Below are 17,900 nucleotides of genomic sequence, written 5' to 3' on the forward strand. Positions count from 1 at the left end.
ATTGTATGAATCCTTTCGCTTCGATTCTACTAGTCTGTCTTACTATTGGACTTTGCGGAGCATTTGACAGCCCGAATGTCGTGGGAACTCACGTCAATGCTTCACAACAATTGATGAGCCATGCTCCTCATAAAAACTCCAACACCCTTTGGAGGAGATCTTATGCTCCCTACACTGTGCTATGCCCTTCAAAATGTTTGATTAGAAAAGGTGATATGGTGAGTACATTCGCTTCCAATAATAGACCTTTACTAACATTAGCAACTTTCACAAGAGGAAAAGGATTATATTGAAAGGCGAAACAATCTCACGCAAGTAGAGCTAAAACGACTATTCTTGAAAAACAGAATACCCGATTTCGATGATTCTGGGATCTTTGAAGCCAATAAACCGATACGAATAGCAATAGCTGTTTCTGGAGGGGGCTACCGGGCAATGTTATTGGGAGCTGGTATATTAAGTGCATTTGACAAGAGAACACCAGGTTCTGATTTCAATAGCTCAGGTTTGGACGGCTTGTTACAGGCTACTAGTTACCTAGGTGGAATTTCTGGGGGGTCCTGGTTGGTCATGAGCAATTTTGTGAATGATTTCAGACCAATTCATGAGTTGAAGAATGATCAGAAGACATGGGATTTACATGCACAATTGTTGGAAGGAGTTCCAAGTTTTGATCCCAATAAGGTTCAAAACCAATTAAAGAGTTCCTTCTCTGCGCCCATTTTAGGGAAACAAAGTGTATTAAAGAGCATACTTAGATTTTTTGGATTTAGAAAGTCAACCTCAGCTAGAACATCGTTTCAATCGTTTCAAGGTACTCTCAACTCTACAGTGCAAAACAAGTTTTCATTGCGGAAGGTGTTCTTATTTTATAAAGAATTGCAAATTGAAGTCAGAGCAAAGAGAATGGCAGGATTCCATCTATCCCTTACCGACTATTGGGGAAGGGCACTTGTGCGGAGAATATTTGGAGTTTCTGCTCGTACACCTGGGGCAACTGTAACCAGTTGCACTAACTTACCTTCATTCAAGAGGTACGAACAACCGTTTCCAATTATTGGGACAATTCAGGCGTTCCCAAATCAAACTACAACTTCAAAGAATTCTCGCTTATTTGAATTTACACCCTTTGAATTCGGTTCGTGGGATTCGTATATGAATGCTTTTGTACCAATGAAATACCTTGGATCCTCATTAATCGCTGGCGTCTCAAATACTCCTACTAGGGACCCAAATGTTTCATTTTGCATTTCAGGGTTTGATAATATTGGTTTCATTACTGCTACTTCATCTTCGCTCTTCAATCATATTTTCCCGTACCTCTTTGATTTGTTGACAGACATCAAACTGGATTTTTCAAGTGCAATTTCAATAATCTTAAAGTCTTTTGGGCTTAGCCTCGACTATAAATCTGTGCTAAAACCCCAAATGCATCCTGATTATGCATTAATTCCAAATCCTTTCTATGGCTTCAATACTAAGAACAGTGTTGGCAAGAATCTCTCTAGCACTCAGCATATGTATTTGGTCGATGGTGGGGACGATGGCCAGAATATTCTATTCCAATCTTTCTTGGTAAGAGCCAGGGAAATTGATATCATACTTGCATATGACCTCACTGCAGATGTCTCCAATTTCCCTAATGGGACCACATTGTACCACTCACTGAAGCGGTTCCATAACAAAAATAGCTCATTCGTTCTACCAAGCTTTCACTCAACTCCACCCAACAGTACCACTACCCATATCAAATCAGTATTTCCTGAAGTACCTAGTCAGAAACAAATTGTGAAGTTATTCCTCAATCAAAGACCAGTTTTCCTAGGCTGCGATGTGGCCAAGGACTACCCCATAATTGGGGAACTTCTGCTGAACTCTACAGTGGTTGCGAAAGATGAAGTATTACCTCCTTTGATTGTATACACTACAAATGCCGACTATGGGTACTTATCTAACACGTCGACATTCCAGCTAAGTTACACCCCCAAAGAGATCCTGGGAATGATCCAAAATGGATTCAATCTAGCCACAAGTTCCAACTCTTCGTTTTTTGCCGTGTGTCTAACATGTGCCATCGCAAAGCGACACTGGGACAGGTCTAACAACAACGGAACAAACATTCCTTCTACGTGCAAACGTTGCTTTGAGACTTACTGTTGGCATAAACCTAGCAGTCTATCGTGAACTCGTTAGTATCAACAGATCCTTCAAAGTTGAGTTACTATCATTAACCATCTAAGTCTCACCAAATTAATGAGTCGAATGTGTGCCCTGGCCATTTTTTTATTTCGGATCTAGTCATGCTTGATAACACAACTCAAACTACATTATCCAGCCAACATAAAGAAACATTTCAATGATGGAGGGCGACTCCTTGGACTATGTTGATTCCATAAATGCTCTCTTCATGTTATTTTGTACCTCCTTGCTACCGTTGGTGGTGATAGGAATAGGGTTCTTTTACTCTGGTCTAACCCAAAGAAGGGCTTCCTTGACGATGTTTGCACTACCACTCTTGCTTACACCCCTCATATTCATCGATTGGTTTATTTGGGGATATTCTTTGTGCTACTCAAGCTCATCAAACAGGTTCATTGGCAACTTGAAGTTTGCCGTGTTAAGGCAACTCCGTGATCCCGAGGAAGCATTTTACACGGCCTCTAGAGGTACCATATTGGGACTCAATCACTTTTTATTCAACGGATTCTTCAAGGTAATCTGCGCAGCTATCACTTTTCCAGGTTGTGTAGCCGAAAGAGGTCGGTTGATACCTATGGGCGTTTTCTTGTTCTTCTGGTCAGCAATAATTTACAATCCAGTTACCTACTGGTTTTGGAATCACTCGGGATGGCTCTCTATTGAGTTGGGAAAATTGCCTGTTCTTGATTTTGCAGGTGGTACCTGTGTCCATATTGTTAGTGGGTTCACAACTTTAGCCTACTCGTACATTTTGGGCCCCAGAAATCCTAAGCTTTTATACAACTATAGGAACTCCAACACGGGATATGCTGTCTTGGGTTCATTCTTTGTAACTTGTGGCTGGATGGGATTTATTGCTGGCTGTGATTTCAAGTTTTCCTCAAGAACATTGTACATAATTGTTAATACCTTCTTATGTGCTTTGACTAGTGGGATTGTTTGGTCACTGATTGATTACTACTTTTCATCCATTCCGTTAGATGGATCTGTCCCCATAGAACAATATGGTCCCAAAAGTAATGTTGTGACTCCGTATATCAGCCAAACTGGGGTACAGTTGAATCAACATTTGCATGAATCGAAGTCCAATTTCACTGAAAGGAGAAAGCTCTCCATGATCTCATTTTCATCGGGAATCATGACCGGCCTAGTGGTCATTACTCCAGCGGGTGGTTATATTTCTTCTGCTACTGGATTCTGGAAATCGTTTGTGTTTGGAGTGATTGGAGCAATTCTTTGTAATCTTTCAACTCGCCTTAAATATTTCGTGAGGATTGATGACGCCTTAGATATTTTTGCAATTCATGGAGTCGCTGGTATTGTGGGATCACTATTAACGGGGTTATTTTCCAGTAACTTGTACGAAACAAAAGGTGGTTGGGTAGAAGCTAACTGGATTCAGTTAGGATATCAGATTTTAGGTTCGGTTGTTGCTTCTTCATATGTTTTCATATTGACATGTGTCCTTTTATACATCATTGATTTGATTCCGGGATTACATTTGAGAATTGACAAAGATTTCAATAGGAGAGCTCGAGAAAAACAGTCAGATCCGAAGATCGATGCTGAGTCACAGTTATCCCCTACCAATGTTTCCAATATTGGTAGTGAAATCAGCTACTACGAGAAGGCAGAATTGATGGGGACTGATAGTTATGAATTCAATGGAGAGTACATGCTTGACTTCATGGAATTTATAAGGGTGATAAGTCCTAACGATTTTGCTGATGATGATCTAATAATCCCCGAAGAATATCACGCGCATTATGATAATGTTCAAGCTCAAGGATCTGATTTCGAAATGCATTCTGAGGCTGCAAATCTAACGAAAAGAGAATAGATTTGTCAGTAAAACTATGTCTGTCTAGGACTTTTTTTACCTCTTTCAGTTCTTAAACTACCATTATTTGAGTACGGGTTCTCTAGCGGTTTAATAATAGAATTAATATACATCTATAAATTATTGTAAGAATCTAGGTAACATTTCAATTCAACAACCTCATGGTCAATTCAAAGACAGCAAAAGTAGCTCCGTTTGCTGGTGCTGCTCTCAAAATGGTAGGAATGAAGCCTCTGTAGAAACTCTTGATACCTTTCTTGGCCCACACATCCCTGAAGACACTCAAACTTCCTTTGTAGGTAGGGGACTTCAAAGAGTCGGTTTGCAATTTGGACTTGATCACATCAATAGGGTAAATACCAATCCACAAGGTGTAACCAGACAATCCACCGAAAGCACATAATTTCCAACCAGGGATATCATTTCTTGCCAAAGTAGTACCCTTCAATTCTCTAGCAATTAATGCTTCATAGGTAGCAAAATAAATACCCAAACCTACACTTTCCCTGACAAGTGTGGGCAACAATCCCTTGTATAAACCATTTGCTGCCACTAATTTCTTACCACAATCGATAGGACCATGAAACTGTTTGACACTGCCGGTTTGGGTTTGCAATCTGATACGGATATGTTCGATGGGAGAAGCCAAGAACCCATTAGCGAACCCAGCAATTGCACCACATGTAAAGAATTGGGTCAACGACAATGGGGCACCGTTCAACTTGTCATCATAGTATCTCTTCATATATTCATTGACACTGAACTGCACTGAAACGCAAGCACCAACACCAATAAGCGGGGTCAAGGTACCCTTATAAAATCCTTTGGGACCCTCATCTTTTAACAACTTCTTAATTACGTCCACAGCCCCGTTGTAGGTTCCTTCTGGAGCAGACTGCAATCTGACCTTAACAGTATCGAAAGGCTGGCCCACCAAGACCTGCGCAATACCACCCATGGTACCACCGACCAAGTCCTTTATGACCTGTGCATTGCTGGCAAGTGGAGGCTCTTCTAATTCAATGGTCATTCTGGGTAAGGATTTGGTAGGAGATACTCCAGCTTTTGGGATGAGTAAATGGATCGGGTGGAGTCGTGGTGTTGACCAAGCGCACGACCGCCGGGATGGGGTATACCTACAATTATGAACATTGTCACTTGGCAGACTATGTGCAATCCGATCGCTAATAGAGAATGTATTTGCTTCTATGTCTAGATATATATAAGTGCATGTAAGCGTAGTTGTGATCCTTATCATTGGTCGAGTTGTTTCAGCCGCGCGAGCTCGTGAGTGGTGATGATCCAGTCCCAACTGCATGCCAGAGTCTTGAGCAGTGGAACTACTCCTTGGTGATAGTACAGATCCATGATTCTTCGGGGGCCCTCATAAGTTGAAGCTCGTGTTCCCCCTATCGCTGTCCTCCTTGGTCTTATCTCTATTGGCAATGATCAAGCCGTCGAAAGGATTCATTCCATTCTTCGCAAAATACTGGCCTGTGGATTGGGCTGGTGCAGTGACTGGGGCTGCGTGGGGTCCATTTCCCACAAGGATGCCAGGACTCAAATTAGGAGTAGCAATGGAATCAAGGTTCGTTGGTACTGCAATCGATTGGTTAGCCTGCTGTCCCACAAACGGTGTTCTGGTTCCTCCAGAAGTATTTAATTGACTCAAGTTAGCCAGAGATAAAGAATTCTGCGATAAGGGATGAGCAGTGGAAGGTGTGAATAGATTCGAAACACTTGGAATTGACGCCAAAAGTGGAGGATTGTTTGAAGAGTGTCCCTGTGAAGAATTGTCTGATGGCATGAACTTGTAAGACGATACCTCCAATAAGAGAGTAACGTCTTTGGTAGTCTTGGTCAAATTAGCCATTGATCCCCTCACTTCGTTTAGAATGGGCAAATCTTTCATAATTCCTTTTACCGAAGAGAAGGTTTGGATAATGGCCTTCAAAAACAAATTAATATCATCCCAGAATAATCTCTTAGTAGTTTGAGATGCATTGTTGCGGATAGTTATCAACTTCGTTTTCAATCTCTTTGTAATATCCATCGAATTCATGCATACATTGGTCAACTCTTTAACTTTGGTAGCGACAGAGTGACTAATTCCCGGGTTGGAAGCACTTGTAGTACTGGCGATTGCACTCTTGCCTATAGCACGAGTCAACTCGCCAAACACAACTTGTGCATTCGAGGTTGCGATTTCAATAGATCTGTATAATTTCTCATCCATATCATCATTTTCGTAAAACACGTTGGTATTCACAGATAGCTTCTGTTTGGGCTCAGAAGCTGTAGGGGCATTGAATGTTGGTGGCTTTGAATTTGGCACCAATATTCTGTAAGCATTCAAAAATTCGTTGAAAGAACCGTACAATGTCAAGTATAACATTCTAATGAAACAAACATCTATCTTTGCAACAAAAGCACTCAAGTTCTCATTCAATAAATTCATAATTGATCTGAATGATCCAATGCATGTATGCAATGAAGAAATTATCTGGTCGAGATTATTACCATTTTCCTCCATTAATTCTAAGTTTTCAACCAATCCATCAATATTCGATTTAGTTGTGTACAAGAAAGATACCATCTTCATGGTGATTTTCTTATCCACGCAGAATCCAGTAAATCTTCTAACTGAAGAATGCAACTCACTGAAAGAGAAAAGAATCTTTCTAGATACCTTCACAATAGTGGTTGAGTTATACTTCTTAACTGAATTAGCAATTCTTGCAGGTGAAACCTCGTTGGATGGTAGACTATTTGAGCGGGCCCCTCCCAAAACACTTGCTGGTGATTTTATAGGAGTCGTTAAGTCATCTTTAACATGCAGAACCAGAAGCAGATGTTGCCTCTGAAGATTTTCCTGGCCTTGAGTTTGATGTATATGTTGGTTCAGGACAGTTTGAGAGTGCGATGAAGTAGTAGTCTGAGGATTGTGGGTACTGCTATTATTGATCATTTTGCTTATGTTGTATTGTTGATTCAAAGATAAGGTTTCATCATTTGGATTCTCCTGAAGGGTTGATAATCTCCTGAAGTAAGCACCGGATTTATGCTCAGTATCCACAATATCATTCTTTTCCAAAATTTTATCAATCTCCTTTAATGTATTTGATCTTGATCTGTTTCTGCTAGTTGGTCTTGACAATGTCGACATATTTGAGCTTGAAACTGACGATGGGTTTGATGCATTGGGGGGATTGTTTGAGTTTGTTGTCACTATTGATGGCACCGTAGTTTTGAGAGTAGTCGTAGATAATGATGGAGAATTTGTTTGAGTGCTTGGCACAGTCGTAGCAGTCGATGTGGGATTTACCAATGGTGGTGTACCAACGTTAAAAGAAGTCTCCGTTGCAGAAGCAGAATGTGGTAGATTCAAAGTCAACGAATAATCTGATGACGGATTGATGATGTCATAACTTGAGTTCGTAGTTGAGTCATCTATTGTTGTGTTTGCAGAGGTGGGATTGGAACTTGAGTGTGAGTTTGAACCGGCTTCGACAGCGCCATCAGGTTTTTTGATTATTAATCCCATTCTCCTTGCCGCCTTCGAAGCTTTTGACTTAGTCTCAGAGATACTCTTGGATCTCGCTACTAATGCAGGGTGATTTGCAGCAGGTTGCGGTAAGTTTTGATTCATTTTAATCTTGGACTCATGCTGTTCTTGTAATTTGAACTCCAACAAGGACTTATTCGTTAACATATAGTTTTTCAACTCACTTACCCAGTCGAGATCTGGGCGTTGGTGTTGATATAGTTTGATCACGTCTAAAGAAGGTAAAATTAACGGGTTACCTGCCACTTCGATTAAGTTCAAACTTGACAACTCACCCAATACAGGAGGCAAGTACTTGAATTTGTTTTCTTTCAAGGATATCACTCTTAAGTTCCTCAAATTTCCCAAAATTGATATTGAGGGCAAGTTCCATAATCTGTTCGAGGATAAGTCTAAAATTTCCAAACTGGTGAACTCTTTGATGATATCTGACAAATTAGTCAAGTCATTATTATGAAGATCCAAGTATCGAATATTGCCTGCGATTATCGATAGATTTGCTGGGAGTTCTTGGATCTGATTACTCTGGAGTGAAAGTCTTTCTAGTTTCAATGGTGGCTGGAATGAGTTTATGAACTCGTGGATGCATTCGATCACTTCTGAGATCGCTAGTTTTTCATTATGATTGATTCGATTCAACTTGAGGGTTCGTTTCAGTTTGATCTGCTCCACTTGTTCTTGGAGCAACAGAATCACCTGCGACTGTAAGGCTAAATGTGATTGGGTCATGGTTATATAAAGTTGGAAATGATTTTGTGATGTGCTTTGGGGTTGTTACCGTCTATAAGAATGAGGGATTGATGCCTGATCCAGCTGCGTTGTCAGGTGCAATCAATACTTCTGGTTGCTATTTTTGGAATTATGCGTAGTTTATTGGTATACCAAGCGAAATTCAATCTTTATGTTCGTTTGGGTAGTCTAGCATAATCTACTGTGGTAGTCAACTGGTTTGGTGCTAATATCGTAAGGTTGACAATAAGTGTCAGGTGAGAATCCGACTCCGTGTCACGTGCCTGATCTGTCATCTGATTCCGAGGGTCCGCCATGATTAGCGAAACTTCAGTGTTCACCCCCCAGCCCCGCTATTCCATGCTAGATAGTAGAGTCTCCTGTATCTTCATTGATAACAACCCAGATGTTGTAGAGCAGTGGAAAATTGTTTATGATCTTGCCACAAAATTCTTCCAATCATGTACCAGTGCTAGCATACATCTAAATGGAACGTTTGTTGAAACTACAATAGAGAGTCTCCTTTCGTCTCAGGCCCTGTGTAAGGGAGAAACAGCCATATTAACTCCCACCAATTCTGCGGCATATATGGGAGCTGGTTTCGATCGCTATTTGCTAGAAGCGTTACTCATGACTGTAAACTCGCCTAGAATAGACTATAAAACCTTGGAAAGGCTAATCCAGGAGTATACTCTTGAAAAATACAATGGCTACTTGCCGATTAGTACCGTTAATGAGATTAAATTACCCCAATTGGCGTATCCATACCACGAATCATTGGCCAGAATGAATTGGAATTTAACTACGGTATTAGCAATCCCTTCAATGGTAGTTCCTGAAATGCTCTCTGAGAAAGAGGCAAAGCTGGTGATTGTTAATTCCATATGGAATCTTTTTTTGTACTTGGAAAATTCATCACCTAAGAATTTAATAATTCCTGGTATAGCTACGGGTTATGGAAAATTGGATCCCAGGATTGCAGCAAAGTTGATGCTTTCTACTGCCATAATATACAGTTCCGATTTTACTGGGCGTGATAAGCGTTATAGTTTCTTGAAGAAGACAGTTTTACTTATGTTTCTATTGAACAAAAATTACAAAAACTTCGAAAATGTTTACGATATTAATGAACTCGAGTCTCATGTACTCTCTGATTTGGGCATTATTTCTGCTAGATCTCTATGCGAGACTAGCTCCCACATCTATGATATTGACGAATTATTCACTTTTGTTAGATAACCCTGATGGTTGGTGGGGGCACGCGTGGTCAAAATTATTCTAGATCAAACGCATTGGTACCACATCGAACGCGTACTATAATGACCAATAATTCGTGTAAGAGACTCAAATACACCCTTGGGGTGATTCATTGCCCAGAGACAAATCAGATATTGCTATTGAATAGACAAAAAAAGCCTTGGATGGGCCGGTGGAATGGTGTAGGAGGAAAGCTTGATCATAACGAGACCCCCCATCAGTGTATTGTCAGAGAAACAGAGGAGGAAACAGGTCTTTCATTGCCCCAGTACAAGTCTAGAGGGGTTGTATTGTGGACAGTCGATAATGAAGATAATCTAGTGGGAGAAGCCGTGGGAGGCATGTATATCTTTACTGCAGAAGTCACACCAGAACAAGTTGCAAATTACCCTACACCAATTATTTTTGACAAAGAAGGAATTCTTGATTGGAAAAACTTAGACTGGGTATTGAGTAAGGATAACATGGGAATAGTCGATAATATGACCGTTATATTGCGGGATTTATTTGATGCTAAAGAGACTGATATATTCAATACTGTTTACAGGCAAGGAAGACTTATGAGCTGTGAATATCTACCTGGCAAAAACACAGACTACTTGAACTAATGACTCTTGCAGAATCTTTACAACGAGTTCGTGCATTCATATACTTTTAATGTCTTAATGTAACTTTTTGGCTAAACTCAATTCATAAGCAAAAGCGATACTCAACTTGACATGTTCAGTGACGTGGTCAAAGTCAATTCTGTCAACAGTGTCAAGAACTGTGTGAACATACTTCGAAATGTATTCGAATTCACTTTCGATCAAAAAGCCAGATGGGTATCCGAATTCAAAGGCAGAAGCGTGATCAGAACATGCGTAACCACAAGCAGTCTCGTGGTAAGGGATGTCGTTGTAATTATCAATGATCAACTTGAGAAATTCAGTAATCGAAGGAGCAACATAGTCGGTAATCAAACCAAAGTGAGGCTCAACGCCCTTGGCAATACTAGCTTCGGTGGAACCAGTCATGTCTTGTTGCAACATACCGACGACAGTTTCATTGGTTGCGTCGTATCTAGAGAAAACATCATAAGAACCAAGTAAACCACCTTCTTCAGCAGAGTAAAAGTGGAATTCTAAAGTGTTGTATGGCTTGAATGAACCTTCGGCGTATTGACCAACAAGAATATTGAGGGCCTCCAAAACCGTTACAGTTCCAGATCCATCATCGTCTGCACCTGGGGCCTTCAATAAGTTTGGCAACAAAAGGTTGATGGAGTCTTGGTGGGCACCAAGAATAACTTTATCGGTGACTTCACCAGGGATGGAAACGACAATACTGTATTGGTCCCATCCATCATGTTGCACTTTGGTGATGGTGACCTTATCATCCACGCTCAGAACGATTTCAGAAATCTTGTCGTGTAACCAATTGGCACTTTCAACACCGGTCTCCGACTTGTAGTACCGGGTGTAAAAGGAGGTGAACTCGGCCAAGTTGGATTGCAATCTAGTCACGTCAATTTCTCCGAACAAATCCCTCACTTTTTTCTCGTGCTTGACTTCAGTAGGGTAGTTGTATACTGGGAACACCTTTTTGGAGCTTACTTGCTTTGAGTTCATAATTCTGTGGAACCAGCTGACCTTGTTGTTTCCAACCAATCCCTTTTCCAAAGCATCTTCAACCGAAATGTGGTTAGTTACATCAATAAAGTTGATGTTCTGTCTTCTGAGGTTTAACTTGTCTTCTTCAGAAGCAATTTGGTAGTCGTTTTCCCCTAACTTGAGCAATCTAACATCTTCGCCACTCACCGAAACAGACTCGGAATTGGTCCATTGAGAGAAGCTCAAAGGAAAAGCAGTGGCTGTTGCCAATGCAAGCAATACGGATAATTTCATTGTTGAAGTTGGATTGAAGGTTTAGATAACAACTTTCTCTTAGAATGAGTAATGGCTCTTGTTCTGCTTCTGATAACATGATTTATATGCAGGATTCAACTATTCGTGCTGGTTATGAATCCCAATTGAGACCTCAAGAATTGATAAACCTCTGTAGTATATGGTAGTTTGACACCATCTGAGTTGATGTTTGGACTGCTGACAAAGCCTTTCAAGCTTCACCAATCTTGCATAATAATAGTAGATTTTCTGTGCTACAAGTATATCGATGATTGAGTTATGGGTAATACGCCACACTTGTTCTGGCTATACCGTATTCCCCAGACATACACCTTCTAAGTAGAGAACCTATATCTGATGGAGTCTATCGGGTTTACACCGGCTAGAAAGTGTCAAGGGCTCGAATAGTGTGCGCTTTGTTTAAAAACTAACAAATTTACCGAACCTCAATTAATTTACGAAGTTTCCTCCAAACTTATTCCGGTGTATATCTTTTATTTTGCAAGCACTACTACGCAAGTAGCACAATAACTTCTATGTTCAAGTTGTTATCTATGTAGTCCAGAGACGAGCGGTACCATCGGCACCAGCACTGAATAACCAAGCCTCCTTAGGATGCCAGATCAAGTCCAAAACACCAATACTGTTGACAACCTTATGTCCGGTCAACTTCTTCAATGGAACCAACAATGGGTTGGTCATTAAATCGTCATAAACAGTACCATGGAAAACATGGATGCTACCGTCATCGGAAGCAGATGCAAACAATGGCAAGTTGGACTTGTGGAATTTAATGTTTCTAACGGCCTTTTCGTGGTATCTTAAAGTCTTGTAAGGAGTAGCGGATAAATCCAAATCATGCCATAACACTCTCTTATCATAAGAAGATGCTAACAAGTTATCACCTCTTGGATGAATATCTATTCCAGATAACATTCTAGCACCTGGCATCAACTTCTTAATAAGCACTTGTTGAGCCAAGTCATATATTCTAATGGTACGTTGAGATGCAACAAACAATTGTGGTTTGAATGGATGGAATTTGGCATCCATTATGATACCCTTGGACTTCTTGAATGGAGATTGTGATAAATGTTTAGACAATTGATGAATTAATACAGCAGTGTTCTTACTGTCTGGAGATACGGTAACAAAATAGTCACCCTTTCTGTGCCATGAGATTTTCTTGATATTCTTACGGCATTGAATAATGGCAGAGATACCCAATTTGGCTTGGTCAACAGATGGAGTGAACCACTTGGCGACTTCCTTTTTGACTTCTGATTTATCGTTGGATTCAACATCTTCTTCAGCTTCCTCATCATCTTCGCCAACCTTGATATCACGGTTCTTCTTGCTGTTACCAAAAGTATCGTAACCCCAACCAGATTCAATTCTCAATTTTCCAGTATTCTCAATATCAAATCCAAAGATTGGTGGAACAATCAAGTAAATATTTTCACCGGCAGCAACAGCCAAAATTCCGGTGGTCGAATCTGGACTCCACTCCAAGCTCTCGATGTGGTCATCAGTATTGTCCTCTTCAAGTAATTGTGCTTTGTAAACTTGTCTTCCAGTCAAGATTTCCCAGATTCTGACAGTTCCATCATCAGATCCAGTAGCTAACCATAAACCTTGAGGATCAATCGATATAGTACGTATTCTTCCAGTGTGACCTTGATAAACTGTAGAACAACGAATAGGGAATGGTCTCAAATCTTGAGGAGATGGTAATTCTGGGATCAAACTGTCTGGATCAATGTTCAACTTGTTGTGACGGACTCTTGGAGCCAAGTACAAATCCAAACATCTGTCGAATCTCTCAGTAACACTTTCTTGGTAACCTGGGACCTTTCTCAAGGAAGAGTACTTTTGCGGAATGAAGTTTCTTTCTCTTTCCAGAGGATCCATTTCATCCCATTGCTTCTTTTCTTCCTCAGTCATTAAATATTCTTCAGGCGGGTTGTAAGACTCTTCATTTGTTGGTGGAGGCAACTTTGGTGCTCTCAAGTTCATGATGTGGTCTTCAACTGCAACTTCATCCTTCCACAAATCATAGTTGTATTGTTCTTCCTCCGCCTGTTCCTTCACCTTGTTTGGAGAGACAATTCTTCCTTCTCTGATAGCACGGACAATCTTCATGACTCTCTTAGCTTCGTGTTTAGAGGGAACAAATCTTCTCTTTGGTTCTGGGACGGCAGTCAATGGCATGACTTCTTCTTTAGAAGTGAACCAATCAATGTATGGTTCATATGGGTTGATGTTGTCATCGGTGTTCTCTTGCTGTTGAATCTTTCTGATTAATTCTAATTCCTCATCTGTCAATTTCAAGTTACCACCAGTGTTTTGATCCAATAAACCAGTCCACCCCTCAGGTAAATCAATAGATTCCAAAAGTTGGTCCAAAGCAGAACCCCTGGCTGGTCTCATGATTCTTTTACCGTTGATATCATAACCAAGATGGGGCATCTCCTCGTAGGCCGACAATGGAATATTACCAATAGTGTTGAAATTTTCGTGGTCACTGTCGTCACTGTCGTAGACTGGTTCGATTTCTGGCTTAATGATTCTTGGTCTTCCATCAGAGTATTCGGTGTGGATATCCTTTTCTTCGGTACTGTTGTTGGACATGCTTCTGATCTTGACCCCTGAGAGTTTATCTGTGATGGAGGCAGACTCATCATGAGGCCCATGCGAAAAGTCCTCAGAGTCGACATCGCTGACATCATCTTCTTCGCCTATAAGCTTGTTGAATTCCTCGTCTTCGTCATCTTCGTCATCCTCGTCTTCATCGGCTTCTTCTTCTTCTTCTTCGCCAGACTCGTCTTCAGATGCTTCTTGATCTATTAATCCTTCGACGTTGAACTCTCCATCTGAAGACTCTTCCTCTTCCTCTTCCTCCACCTTTCTCTTTCTAGAAGACTCTTCAAGCTTAGTAAGCTTCTCAGCAACCTTCTTCGATTGCTTGATAGACTTGGATTTAGCCATCGTTACTGTTAAGTGCTACTAGCTCTTCTATTTTTTTCAACTCATCTCATCAGGACAATTTTTGGTCACGTGATCATATATTCATGAGACCCCAGTACATAGATAGTTAAACCAACAACATGAACGCTATCAGGAAGCTAAACCAAATCAACCAGAAAGAGTTGGAACAGAACACCTCATATGAGTCATCATGGCATTATGATTACCGTGATACAGCATACATATACATAGGGGGACTACCATATAACATAGCAGAAAAAGACATCCTTACTATATTCTCACAGTATGGCATTCCTAGTCATATCAACCTAGTAAAAGACCGTGAAACAGGGAAGTCTCGAGGTTTCTGTTACTTGAAGTACTTCAACTTCAAGAGCTGTGTTTTAGCGGTAGACAATCTAAACGGATTGAAGATATTTGATCGGTCAATCAAAGTAGATCATGTCTACTTTAAGCTCAGAGGAAATGAAAAAGAGGAGGATTATCTAGTGGACTATAGCGAATTTGAACGCAGAGCATTGAAGAATACTGAAGATGTTAAGAAACCCCAAAAACTATTAGAGTTGAAGGACGTGCAGGATGACGATGAATTGAGAGACCCAATGGAAAACTACAATGCATCAGAACCAGCTTTGGCCGTTGCAGATTCTCAGAAACACGAGATGGACGACGAATTGAAGGACCCTATGGAGGCTTTTCTCAGCAACAGCAAAAAGGATGATAAAAAGAGACATGAAGGGGATAGGCACAGACACAGACATCACGATAAGGATGCAAAGAAACATCGAAGCCACAGACATAGTCATAAGCATGGCCACAAAGATAGTCACAAGCACAGTAATAATGGTGACGACAGAGAGAAAAGTAGGGAACTCAAAAGGCGAAGTGATGGGCGCCATTCTGGAAATGAAGATGCATCTGACCGTGAAAACAGACGTGAAAGAAGTCCTACTAGATAACTTAGGATACATTTATTAATGCCTGATGACTAATCCTTTTTAACCTTGTAGTCACCCCAGTATTCGTAGAAACGTTGTTTGCCTTCGATACCTAAGGAGTCGCCAAGAGTACTCAAACCATTGACTTCAAAAGAGTTACGGATCTCACGAATATCCCACTTGGAAAATGTGTAGACCTTGGCTTTGATCAAATTGTTCCTTGCATTCACCGGAGTGGCTAACTCAAGCAAGTAACTGAGTTTCGAACAATAGGGAATTGGAAGAGTCAAATGTGGTGGGATCTTCAAAATCACTGATTTGATGGTGAACTCTTTTGGCACACTGTTTGCAGGCAAGTTCTGGAATGGCAACACCGCCTTGTTGTTGGATGGAGTGCCTTCAAGAAGTAAGAAGACGACCTTATCTTTATACTGATTCAAATCGAGCTTGGTGGCAGTTCCGAGTGGAGAAATGGAAAAAGTATTCTTGAACAAAGACCAAATCGAATGGATGTAGAATTGTCCCTTGTTATCAGGAATTACAATGATGATCTTTCTCCAAGAAATGCCTGCCAAAAGAGCATAAATAAATCCGTCAATTGGTGAAATGTAATTGACAACAACCAAATCGTTGATTTTGGGAAGGGTTGCATTGATGGCAGTAGTATTGGAACGCTTGATACCATCTACTAGAACGTCTAGTTTGTCAAGACCAAAGCACACAAGTAGCACGAATCTCAAGAGGGCATTCAGTGAAGTGACGAAGTATGCAAGGCCAAGAAGTACAATCAATGGAATTCTTGTGACGAACATCACCACCTTGAGCACAACATACCAAACCTTGTTGATAGCAGATGCCGAGGCCAAAGGCGATGGGAAGGGTATGAACGGAGAAATGCCCGTTCCTTTGTCTCTCCAGTTGGAAAACTTCTCCATTATTGTTCAATGTTAAAGAGAAATGGGAATGAATTAATGATAAATTTTCGCGTTCTTACAAAAGTCTAAGATCAATAGTATCTCATTAAATGGCTAATATACACTAGTTTGAGTGAAACAAACACATAACAAAAATAATCATTGCAAAAGGGGGGCAATGAAACGTTACAATAGAATTAAATAGTTATAGTACAATCGAACCACCTTAAACCGATTATAATTCTTGGGAAGCACTTCCTGGCTTGACAGCCTTCTTGGATGGCAACAAGGATTGGTGAATGTTTGGCAAAACACCACCTTGTGCAATGGTGACGTGACCCAACAATTTGTTCAATTCTTCATCGTTTCTGATGGCCAATTGCAAGTGTCTTGGGATAATTCTGGACTTCTTGTTGTCTCTGGCAGCGTTACCAGCCAATTCCAAGATTTCAGCAGCCAAGTATTCTAAGACAGAAGTCAAGTAGACTGGGGCACCAGAACCAACTCTTTGAGCGTAGTTACCCTTTCTTAACAATCTGTGGACTCTACCGACTGGGAAAGTCAAACCAGCCTTGGAAGATCTGGAAGTTGATGCTTTTTCGGATGAACCGGCTTTACCTTTACCACCTGACATTATTATAAGTTACTATTAGTTATAGATTTGATACTCCAAACGAATTAGGGGATTGACTGATATTTATAAACGCCCCCCGCGACGCGAGCACGAGACCCACCCTCACTTAGTGCCCACATTTACCAAGCCATGCTCACAGAAACGCTTGCGCGGAGACATGCTGGAAAATACCGGGCGAGGTGCGTAACTGTAAGAACGACACGCAAAACACGATCCTAGTAAATACGGTACCAATCACGCTAGTTACATGTCCTATGTTTGTTATTGTCATGACCCACGCACTCTCCCGGACGTCTCCAGCGTGGACTCCGCAGCGCGCTCTTTCCTATTTGGACAACCCGTCCAATCCTCTCCTCCTCTTTGGTTGCCTCCGGCCTCTCGCCCCGCGATCGTTTCGCGTGTATATAAAGAAGTGATTTGCCCGTAGCCCCTCAACAGTTGTAAATTAATTTAACACTAATCAATCACAATGGCCCCACCAAAAGCTGAAAAGAAGCCTGCCTCTAAAGCCCCAGCTGAGAAGAAGCCAGCTGCTAAGAAGACCGCTTCCTCTTCTTCTGACTCCAAGAAGAGAACCAAGACCAGAAAGGAAACTTACTCTTCCTACATCTACAAGGTCTTGAAGCAAACTCACCCAGACACCGGTATCTCCCAAAAGGCCATGTCCATCATGAACTCCTTTGTCAACGATATCTTCGAAAGAATCGCTGGTGAAGCTTCCAAGTTGGCTGCTTACAACAAGAAGTCTACCATCTCTGCCAGAGAAATCCAAACTGCTGTCAGATTGATCTTACCAGGTGAATTGGCTAAGCACGCTGTTTCCGAAGGTACCAGAGCTGTCACCAAGTACTCCTCTGCTTCCAGCTAAGCGTTTAAATCAACTTCATTTCTTTTATTTAATTTTGTAACGTTATTAGGTTGAGTGTATATTAGTTTAATGAATATGGATA

General features: G+C 41.0%; 11 protein-coding genes across 11 annotated transcripts; 6 read left to right on the forward strand and 5 right to left on the reverse strand.

The window, feature by feature from the left end:
* Positions 1 to 113: 113 nt before the first annotated feature.
* On the forward strand, positions 114 to 2,184 carry SPO1 (putative carboxylic ester hydrolase; the record flags this gene model as incomplete). The annotated part of the gene is made up of 2 exons (XM_020211491.1): positions 114 to 218; positions 262 to 2,184. The coding sequence occupies 2 exons, from the start codon at positions 114 to 116 to the stop codon at positions 2,182 to 2,184; spliced, it is 2,028 nt and encodes a 675-aa protein (XP_020065971.1).
* A 175-nt stretch (positions 2,185 to 2,359) lies between these two features.
* Positions 2,360 to 4,039, forward strand: CANTADRAFT_46498 (uncharacterized protein; the record flags this gene model as incomplete). The annotated part of the gene is made up of 1 exon (XM_020209343.1): positions 2,360 to 4,039. One exon carries the CDS (start codon positions 2,360 to 2,362, stop codon positions 4,037 to 4,039), a length of 1,680 nt encoding a protein of 559 aa, XP_020065972.1.
* An 80-nt stretch (positions 4,040 to 4,119) lies between these two features.
* Positions 4,120 to 5,162, reverse strand: YMC1 (organic acid transporter). Its single transcript, XM_020206137.1, has one exon. It carries the CDS (start codon positions 5,067 to 5,069, stop codon positions 4,185 to 4,187), a length of 885 nt encoding a protein of 294 aa, XP_020065973.1. The 5' UTR covers positions 5,070 to 5,162; the 3' UTR covers positions 4,120 to 4,184.
* A 113-nt stretch (positions 5,163 to 5,275) lies between these two features.
* On the reverse strand, positions 5,276 to 8,536 carry SOG2 (Sog2p). The gene has a single exon (XM_020207360.1). The coding sequence runs from the start codon at positions 8,331 to 8,333 to the stop codon at positions 5,424 to 5,426; it is 2,910 nt and encodes a 969-aa protein (XP_020065974.1). The 5' UTR covers positions 8,334 to 8,536; the 3' UTR covers positions 5,276 to 5,423.
* A 157-nt stretch (positions 8,537 to 8,693) lies between these two features.
* CANTADRAFT_46773 (putative ADP-ribose 1''-phosphate phosphatase) lies at positions 8,694 to 9,572 on the forward strand (the record flags this gene model as incomplete). The annotated part of the gene is made up of 1 exon (XM_020209381.1): positions 8,694 to 9,572. One exon carries the CDS (start codon positions 8,694 to 8,696, stop codon positions 9,570 to 9,572), a length of 879 nt encoding a protein of 292 aa, XP_020065975.1.
* An 80-nt stretch (positions 9,573 to 9,652) lies between these two features.
* CANTADRAFT_47164 (uncharacterized protein) lies at positions 9,653 to 10,198 on the forward strand (the record flags this gene model as incomplete). Its single annotated transcript, XM_020209433.1, has 1 exon — positions 9,653 to 10,198. One exon carries the CDS (start codon positions 9,653 to 9,655, stop codon positions 10,196 to 10,198), a length of 546 nt encoding a protein of 181 aa, XP_020065976.1.
* A 54-nt stretch (positions 10,199 to 10,252) lies between these two features.
* On the reverse strand, positions 10,253 to 11,476 carry CANTADRAFT_20413 (Zn-dependent exopeptidase; the record flags this gene model as incomplete). The annotated part of the gene is made up of 1 exon (XM_020206564.1): positions 10,253 to 11,476. The coding sequence occupies one exon, from the start codon at positions 11,474 to 11,476 to the stop codon at positions 10,253 to 10,255; it is 1,224 nt and encodes a 407-aa protein (XP_020065977.1).
* A 469-nt stretch (positions 11,477 to 11,945) lies between these two features.
* On the reverse strand, positions 11,946 to 14,475 carry ERB1 (Erb1p). The gene has a single exon (XM_020207361.1). It carries the CDS (start codon positions 14,462 to 14,464, stop codon positions 12,029 to 12,031), a length of 2,436 nt encoding a protein of 811 aa, XP_020065978.1. The 5' UTR covers positions 14,465 to 14,475; the 3' UTR covers positions 11,946 to 12,028.
* Positions 14,476 to 14,583: 108 nt separating this feature from the next.
* CANTADRAFT_46698 (U2 snRNP complex subunit) lies at positions 14,584 to 15,423 on the forward strand (the record flags this gene model as incomplete). Its single annotated transcript, XM_020209372.1, has 1 exon — positions 14,584 to 15,423. The coding sequence occupies one exon, from the start codon at positions 14,584 to 14,586 to the stop codon at positions 15,421 to 15,423; it is 840 nt and encodes a 279-aa protein (XP_020065979.1).
* Positions 15,424 to 15,452: 29 nt separating this feature from the next.
* CANTADRAFT_4853 (histone H2A) lies at positions 15,453 to 16,950 on the reverse strand (the record flags this gene model as incomplete). The annotated part of the gene is made up of 2 exons (XM_020209596.1): positions 15,453 to 16,312; positions 16,572 to 16,950. 2 exons carry the CDS (start codon positions 16,948 to 16,950, stop codon positions 15,453 to 15,455), a joined length of 1,239 nt encoding a protein of 412 aa, XP_020065980.1.
* A 469-nt stretch (positions 16,951 to 17,419) lies between these two features.
* On the forward strand, positions 17,420 to 17,818 carry CANTADRAFT_20418 (uncharacterized protein; the record flags this gene model as incomplete). The annotated part of the gene is made up of 1 exon (XM_020206565.1): positions 17,420 to 17,818. The coding sequence occupies one exon, from the start codon at positions 17,420 to 17,422 to the stop codon at positions 17,816 to 17,818; it is 399 nt and encodes a 132-aa protein (XP_020065981.1).
* Between the last annotated feature and the right edge of the window lie 82 nt (positions 17,819 to 17,900).

This window comes from Suhomyces tanzawaensis (genome assembly GCF_001661415.1).
Source record: "Suhomyces tanzawaensis NRRL Y-17324 unplaced genomic scaffold CANTAscaffold_2, whole genome shotgun sequence".
Taxonomy (NCBI): Eukaryota; Fungi; Ascomycota; class Pichiomycetes; order Serinales; family Debaryomycetaceae; genus Suhomyces; species Suhomyces tanzawaensis.